This window comes from Bufo gargarizans, chromosome 4 (assembly GCF_014858855.1).
Source record: "Bufo gargarizans isolate SCDJY-AF-19 chromosome 4, ASM1485885v1, whole genome shotgun sequence".
Taxonomy (NCBI): domain Eukaryota; kingdom Metazoa; phylum Chordata; class Amphibia; order Anura; family Bufonidae; genus Bufo; species Bufo gargarizans.
Genome location: NC_058083.1, coordinates 45377755 through 45386589, shown reverse-complemented (window position 1 = coordinate 45386589; position 8835 = coordinate 45377755). Strand labels below are relative to the sequence as shown.

Below are 8835 nucleotides of genomic sequence, written 5' to 3'. Positions count from 1 at the left end.
TAAATTCATCTCAAACAACAGAGAGGTACTTGAATCCATCAGTGACTCTGACCGTGCATCAACAATGAAGAATGTAGATGTCAATTTTGATCATCTTCCAGTTCAGAACGTACTTGGATTGGGATAGAATGTAGAGACTGACAAGTTCTTCTTTAAAGTATCTATTGAAGAAAAAGTTGCAACTAGACGCACCATTCTTTCCGCGGTGGCTTCTATATATGATCCATTGGGATTCTTGGCCCCAGTAATCCTCAGAGCAAAAAAAAATTATACTACAATAATTATGCAGAGAGAAGTTAGGATCAGATGAACCCATACCTGAAAATTTGAGGCCAAGGTGGGAGAGTTGGATAGGAGACTTGCAAAACTTGAGAGAAGTTTGGATCCCAGATGTTTGCACCTCATGATTTCGTAAAGTACAAGAAAATAGAACTTCCTCATTTTTCAGATGCCAGTAGTTATGGTTATGGTCAGTGCTCCTACATCAGAGTAATAGGAGAAGAAAAGATACACTGTTCCCTGGTTATAGGGAAGGCCAGAGTTGCACCTACCAGTATTCAGACAATACCAAGACTTGAACTGGCAGCAGCCGTAGTTTCAGCATCAGTAAGCAAGTTTCTGAGAGAAGAATTGGAGTTGAAAATAGATAAAGAATATTTTTGGACAGACTTACAAGTTGTCCTAGGATACATAAACAACGAAGCTCGAAGATTCCATATCTTTGTCGCCAACAGAGTTAAAAAAATTCGGGAAATAAACCAAGAACATTGGCATCACATTGACACAAAGCACAACCCAGCAGGTCATGCTTCAAGAGACCTGAATGTACCTGAACTGAAAAATTCAAAGTGGTTCACAAGCCCAGAGTTCCTTTGGGAAAAGGAAATCATGCCCAGTAAAGGAAACACTGAATTGTCTATGGGTGATCCAGAAGTAAAAGTTGTATAAAACATTGAGCACTGCTGCCAAGTGTCAAGATAACATGCTTGAAAGACTAGCCAGATGTTCAAAATAAACGTAGTACCTCGAGTTCAACGTTTGGCAAAGGGAATCAGAAAGAAGAACTGAATGTAGAAGAAAGAATGAAAGCTGAAGAAACAGTCATAAGACTCATTCAACAGAGATTCTACAGTGAAGAGTTAAAGAGACTTAGTCAAGAACCTAAAAGGCTTCCAAACAACCACCCATTGTACAAGCTTAATCTTGTTCTGCAGGATGGTATACTGAAGGTGGGAGGGAGACTGGAAAATGCATCGTTACCTAGCAGAGTGAAGCATCCAGCAATTCTACCCAAAAACTGTACCAAAATAGTGCCACCAATTGCAAACAATTTACAAAGTTCACAATCCAAATTTTAATTCTATATTGCAATCCAAATTGCATACAACCATACCAGATCATACTCAACCAATCTGCAAATAATTACTGCTAACTGCATATTGCAAATTGCAACCAAATTCAGCAAGTGAACTATTAGTTAGACCTCAGAAATACCTCTCAGAGAGATCATAAAGTGCTTAAATAACTTAAAGTGAGAGTGCAGATACTGAAGAGAGAAATATATCCACCATTTTATGTTGAATGACAAGACTGAACAGTTGAACCACCATCTTATGCATGCCGCCATTTTATGATACTTTATTCAACACGTGTTATGTACATGGAATATCTGCTGCGGAGGCGGCAGTGTTATATAAAGAAAAGTTGAAGTTAATAAAGAAGTTATTTCAAGCATTTGGTGAGCTCTTTAAACCTACTGTGTCCATAGAACGGCGCTAGAGGAATTACTGAGTAACAGACAGTCTGGTTAGACTAAAAGTCAGAGATATCAAAATTCTTCTAATACCACAGCGCAAAAGGCACTTCATAGTGCTGCGCTTGCCACATTTTGTGCTGCACTGTGGCATTGCTGGCCCTGCCTACTTGTGTTGTCCCGCCTTCTGTCAATTTAGTCTCACCTACAAGATGGGGCAAATTTTAGTTTTTTTTTCCAGGGCCTCTTTAAGTTCCCAATCTGGGGTAATTATCAGCATTTTACAGCTCACAGTAAATGCTGGTAGAGAGCCATAGACGTGTTTTACTTATATCTGTTATTATTCATTATGGTTTTCCAATCTGTCCCTAATAAAGGCTAGCTGTCCGTAATTTGGGGATAAGTTGTCCAGAAAAATGAAAAATTCTGATTGGCAACTCTGAATATATAGACAGAAACACACATATCCCAAAACAGTGTACTAAACAGTAGCATTTCCATGGGTTTTCTATGGTTTTCTATGGGACAACAGTGTGTGAACAGCGAACAACACAGGATAACTAACTGGTTTTCCTAGTCTACGACGTAAAGTCATAGTTTTATTAAGACACGGAGGCGAATATTGCTTTCTCTTCCTTTACTGATCACCATAGCAGCAAGGAGAAACAAAAAACAAATGCAAATGGTCACCATAGTAACCCATACGTCCCACCCCTACAGCCCCAATATAAGGCTGCGTCCAAGGTGGTACTTCCTCTTTCTCTGCGAACCAGTCCATAATAACCGATGAACGAACAACTCCGGAACACTCAAAGAACGATCCGCGCCAAAGAGACCCACGGAATCCAAGCAGGAACTTTCCAGCGACAGGATCCACTTCAGGGGAAGGACTGGAAACCATCATCCAAGACTCTCAGCAAATCCAACGTGGTAGAAGCAGGAGCTGGAGGAAAACAACGTCCAGAACAGGAACATTCCAGGGCAGGAAGACTCAACCTGAAAGAACAAGAGAAGCAAACTCCGATAAAGCGAGAGCATGGCCAAGCCAAACCCATATCCAGCGGGCACCAGAGGTCCAGGCCGGTGTAAAGCATACAAACAAGTATGAGCACCTAATGGCAAACAACTTAACATTCTCAATGTATAACAGTACAAAATAGGCCTACCAACTAAAGTAGAGCCAACAGGCCAAACACTCCCTCCACACTACCAGAGCCCAGGGGAGGGAAGGGAGGGCAATATTCGCCTCCGTGTCTTAATAAAACTATGACTTTACGTCGTAGACTAGGAAAATCAGTTAGTTTTACATCAGACACGGAGGCTTCATATTGCTAGTTCAAAGCTGGTTAACCAAGGGATCAAACAAATGAGGAGGAGGACGGAAATAATACTCACGGAAAGTGGAGGCACTCGACCAGTCCGCCAATCTCAGGATGTCCTCCAGGCGAGCTCCCGAGACCGCCAAAGAGGTAGACGCCGCACCGCGCGCCGAATGAGCTGTAAACACCGAAGTGTCCACACCGGCCAGAGCCATAACCCATTTCAACCAACGGGCCAAAGTGGGGCTAGTCACCGGACCGAACGGGTGACGGATGGAGAGAAACAACTGCGGCACAACCGGAGACCTGTAAGGACGAGTCCTGGCCTCGTATTCCTTTAAACAAGCTACCGGGCACAAGGCCGGGGAAGCAGGAAAGCTGGGGTACGAAACGACCCGGATGTTCGTCTTCGTGCGTCTCGAAATGTTAAAAGACACGCCCTCCGGGGTAAAGGACCTGGCGTCGTGGTCCAGAGCCCGCACATCAGAAACTCTCTTACAAGAAATTAAGCAAAAGAGAGTGAGCAACTTTGCGGAAAGCTGACGTAAGGAAAGGTCAGTATTGGTAGGCCAAGAGGACAAAAAGGTAAGCACCAGGGAAACATCCCAAGTGGAAGAAAACCTCGGCCGGGGAGGCCGAGACAGCCGCGCGCCTCGGAGGAGGCGCGAAACGGAAGGATGCTGTCCTGCCGGAACGCCGTCAAATCCTAGATGTGACGAAGAGATCGCCGAACGAAAAAGATTGATCGTTCTGTAAGCCTTTCCCTCTTCAAAGAGAGAGGTGAGGAATTGAAGCAACTGAGCTACAGGAGCTGAAACGGGATCCAGGTCCCGTTCCAGGCACCAGCCAGCCCAAGTTCGCCAGGCCGCCCGATAAGATTTTCGGGTGCCGGGAGCCCAAGCGTCGTCCAAGAGGCGCCTAGTTGCCTCCGAAACTCCGTCGACCGCTCCCGGAGTCCTGAGAGCCGGCAGGCCATCAAACGTAGGGATCCGTCCAGGAGCAGAGGGTGGGGAGTCCCCTGAGGGCAGCGCAGGAGAGAGGTCGGGTTCGGCAGAAGGACTGGAATGTCCACTAGAAGCTCCAGGAGAGACGGGAACCACACCTGGGAGTCCCAGAACGGGACTATCGCCACCAACTCCGCCCGGTGGCGACGCACTTGGAGAAGCATCCGAGGAATCATCATGAATGGGGGAAACGCATAGAGAAGGTCGGAGGACCAGTCCTGCAGAAACGCGTCCGCCGCCAATGCCTCCGGATCCGGGCGCCAACTGTAGAACCGAGGGAGGTGAGCGTTGAGCCGGGAGGCGAACAAGCCCACGGAAAAGGGTCCCCATCTGGATGACACCTCCGAGAAAATCGACGGGTCCAACTGCCAGTCGCTGCCGTCCGTAAGATGGCGGGAACTCCAATCCGCCCGCACGTTGTGAAGTCCCGGCAGGTACTCGGCCTGCACCATGATGTCCCTGGAGAGACAGTACGCCCAAAAATCCTTCGCCAGTCCCGCTAGGGTAGCAGACTGGGTTCCGCCCAAACGGTTGATGTAGCGAACCGCTGAAATATTGTCCATCCGGAGACGGATACATGCATTGGCCAGCCCGTTGGTAAAACTCTTGACGGCCAAGGAGCCGGCCAGCAACTCCAGGGCATTGATGTGCAAGTGCGTCTCGACCTGCGACCAAGGTCCCCCGGTGGAGACCCCGTTGCAGTGTGCTCCCCAGCCCTGAAGGCTCGCATCCGATTCGATGGTGAATTTCGGCTGGAAACCAAAAATCGCCCTGCCGTTCCAAGCCTCCAGATTGGCGATCCACCAACGGATCTCTTCTCTGGCCTCCGAATCCAATTCCACCATGTCCGCAAAGGAGGCCCCCGAGCGGAGGTGCGCAATCTTCAAGCGCTGCAGGGCCCGGTAATGCAACGGTGCCGGGAAGACCGCCTGTATGGAGGATGCCAGTAGGCCGATGATGCGGGCTAGGTGACGCAGGGACAGGTGGGCACTGGTCAACGCCCGTCGCAGTTCCTTGCGAATGGACCGTAACTTGTCCCCTGGCAGGCTGAGGGATTCTGAGATCGAGTCCACTGTGAAGCCTAGGAAGTCCAACCTCTGGGAGGGAGTGAGCCAGGACTTCTCCAAGTTGAGTAGGAAGCCGAGCGACTCTAGGAGATCCGCCGTCCATCGGAGGTGTTGCAGCAGTGTCGACCTGGATTGATGCATCAGGAGGATGTCGTCCAGGTATATTATGAGGCGTACTCCGCGACTCCTCAACCAGGCCATGACCGGACGCAGGAGTTTGGTGAAACACCACGGAGCCGACGACAAGCCGAATGGAAGGCATGTGAATCTCCAGACCTCGCCTTTCCAGAGGAAGCGAAGGAGATCCCTGGAGTGGGGGGCCACCGAGACCGTAAGGTACGCGTCCTTCAGATCCAGCTTCACGAGCCAATCCCTGGGGGAGAGAAGGTCCCGAAGTAGATGGATCCCCTCCATCTTGAAGTGACGGTACCGCACGATGCTGTTTAGGGCCCGGAGATTGATGACGGCACGCATCTGACCCCCTTTTTTCTGGACCAAGAAAATGTTGCTTATTACCCCCCTTGAGTGGCCGTGAGCTCTCTCTATGGCCCTCTTGAGGAAGAGGGAAGAGAGCTCCTCGTCCACCCGGGCGGAGTCCGATCCCCTCCGAAGAGAGGACGGTGGGTGTTGCACTGAACAAGGGGTGTCTATGAGCTCTATGGAGAAGCCTCTGACCGTCGTCAGAACCCACGGGTCTGATGTAATCAGTTCCCAAGCGTGTAAAAAATGCCGAAGCCTGCCCCCTACATAAAGTACCGAAGAATCCCCGTCCGGGGTCTGACTTACCGAATGACTTGCGGGGAGCCGTGTTTCCTCGGAAGGAACGGGAGCGCCATTGTCCCCCTCTGGATGGGAAGAACGTCTGGGGAGACCGCTGGTCTTGAAACGCAGCTCGCTGGGAGAAGGAGCCTCTGGATACACCCCTGCCTCGGGTGCTGGAGCGGCCGGACAGACGGCCCCTGTTGCTGCCGGCCCTGTGAGAGACCCGGCCCTGGAAGACTTTGCGCATGGTAGCCTGCGCCTTGTCCAGAGCGGAAAAAGTGCCGACGAAGCGGCTGAGGTCCTTTATAAAGGAGTCCCCAAAAAGCAGGCCTTCCGCCTCTTTGCCCGTCTCCGTCTGGGCAAGATTTATGAGCTTGGGGTCTATCCTAAGCAGGATGGCCTTGCGCCTTTCCACTGACAGGGATGCATTGGCTCCCCCGGCGATGCAAATCGCCCGCTGGGCCCAGCCCGTGAGCTCCTCAGGGTCAATGTGGGAACCCTCCTGTCTGGCGGACTCCGCCAATTCCATAATTTTTGCCAGTGGACCGAAAATGTCCAGGAGTTTGTCCTGGCATCCTCTAAGGGCTGAGTCTAAGCCCCTCTTGGCATTCCACCCAGACTTGGACAAAAATTGGGTCATCTTCGGATCCACAACGGGCGTGTCGCAGACCTTATGGGGTATAATGGGCCGAGGGCACTCGGCCCGCAGCTTACTGCGCGCCTCCTTGGACAGAGGACGGCGGGCCCAATGCTCCAGGTAACTGCTAATTTGTGTATCGGGGAGCCACTCCGCCGATCTAGGGTGGTGGAGGGCCTCAGGATCAAACATGGGAGCCCCGGAGGAATCCAAAGGGAAATTGTCAGCAGAGGCAGAGGAGGAATCCTTAGTTAAAGGCACAGCAGGGGGAGTGGCAATAGGGTCGGACCCCAGAGGGGAGTCATCCTCCTCAGAAAAATCAGTAGCCTCTGCCGGAACCTCCGGGCCCGAACCCAGATCCGAGTCAGAGACGGCATCCGCTAGGGCTCTAGCGTGTTTCCACACCCGCGATTTATCAGCCTGGCGGGGACAAGCCCTCTTACGCGACCTCAGCGCGTCGTCTGGGGTGGTCATCAACACACCGGTCATTGTCTCCTGTCCAACAGGAGGTTCAGCAGCAAAAGAGTGCTGCGCAATCTCAGGGGGAGCAAGTCTGGCCCCAGCTAGGGGGTGTGCAGACAGGGCCTGGGAGATGGTCTGTGATAAGACTGTGGACATGGAACCCATAGCCTGTAGAATCGCATTAGACACAGAGCGCTGGATGAGCTGCGCCTGTGAGTCTGAATCAGAGAGACTAGCATCCCCAGGGAGGGGGGAGGGGGAGGACTGGGCAGAGGGGTCCATGCTGGTCCAGCACAGGGAACAGGGTACCTGCAGGAAGAAGGCTGGGAGGAGAGCCAGAGGCACTATGCGTGCAGCGCTAGGCAAACGAGGGGTTAATCACCCCAGGAGCGAGGGAAGCGGAGCGCAGCACAGGGGAGCGGCAGCAGGCACGCAGGAGACCGGAGGAAGCGAGATCTCGCGGGAACGGGAACCAAGATGGCCGCCGGATCTCGCGAGATCTCGCTCCAGCCAGCCAAAAGAGCGCGAACAGTGGGGAGAAAGGCCGCCGAGCCAGGCAGCAGACGCGCGCAAAGAAGGGGGCGTGGCCCAGCACTGAGGAGGCAGAAGATGGCGGTAAGGCCAGCGGCGCTGCCAGGCACAACGGGACCCCCAAGCAAACCTCCCGAGGGGAGAAAGGGGAAGAGGGAGGAACCAAACGGAGCCCCAGAGGGGGGGGTCCCAGGGGAAAAAACGCTGCGCGCGATTAGGACCCTGGAATACTGAGGCAGGCAGCGGTTGCCCTGACAGGGATAAGCCTCTGGGACAAGAATGCGGGATAAGAGATATCCCGCTGCACAAACACTAAGCCACCTAAAAGGAGGAAACAAAGCAAACCCCAGTGAAGAAATAACCCGGGGAAAAATACTCTAAAGCGAAATAAAACCCTTAGGGAGAATAGAAGCAGCTAGCAGATAAAATGAACATGTTACTTATCTGGTGAGCAGCAAGAAAGAGGAAGTACCACCTTGGACGCAGCCTTATATTGGGGCTGTAGGGGTGGGACGTATGGGTTACTATGGTGACCATTTGCATTTGTTTTTTGTTTCTCCTTGCTGCTATGGTGATCAGTAAAGGAAGAGAAAGCAATATGAAGCCTCCGTGTCTGATGTAAAACTGTGATACAAACTTGAAGCAAATATATTTGGACGTGAAAGAAAACCTGAGAAATCAGGAGTCCAGATAGAAATAATCAATTTTACACAAAAAGACCCGTTAATTTTGTCAAGCTTAGTTCCATAATACAGTATACAATATATCGAACCTGAACTAAAAATAAAAATGATACATTTCTGTCATAAAACACCTAAACTGATGAGTGTTTGTTTGAACAGCAGCGCAGTGTTTACAGCATTATATGGGCGTGGTCAACCCGTTCCCCATGTTTGTGTTAGCATTTTCACACCATTTTAGAGTTGGTTCTAGACATATGTCAGCCTTTATTTCTACAGCAAATTCTGAGGTAACTTTCCTGCGCTTGGGTTGGGGAAGCAAGCATGGCTGACTCGGCATGCAGATTTCCTGCTCTTGCGTGAGGATGGGAGAGGCGGCCATACACAGGCACTGCAGAACGGCAGAGGGCAGCTAGAGGAAGATGCGCTGCCTCTGGCCGGAATATAACGGCCGTACGCATGGTAGGGCGCCATTTTTTTTCCTCCTGACCCGCAGCCCAGGAGCCACCACTATTCAACGCATCAGCCGGTCTCCTTCCTACACTCCTAGATTGTGCATGGAGACCTCTAGCCTGAAAACACCGGTCCTGGAGCCTCCTAGAGCTGAAGATGAGGTGCCC

The 8835-nt window shown here is 51.1% G+C and overlaps 1 protein-coding gene across 1 annotated transcript; it reads right to left on the bottom strand.

Moving 5' to 3' along the window:
* Positions 1-2394: 2394 nt before the first annotated feature.
* On the bottom strand, positions 2395-7286 carry LOC122935173. Its single transcript, XM_044290937.1, has 2 exons — positions 5930-7286; positions 2395-2749 (listed from the first exon to the last, which is right to left on the bottom strand). Exons 1-2 carry the CDS (start codon positions 7284-7286, stop codon positions 2745-2747), a joined length of 1362 nt encoding a protein of 453 aa, XP_044146872.1. The 3' UTR covers positions 2395-2744.
* Positions 7287-8835: the final 1549 nt, after the last annotated feature.

Coding starts and splice junctions, on each gene's coding strand:
- LOC122935173 (XM_044290937.1), bottom strand. CDS start 7,286: ATGGACCCCTCTGCCCAGTCCTCCCCCTCCCCCCTCCCTGGGGATGCT.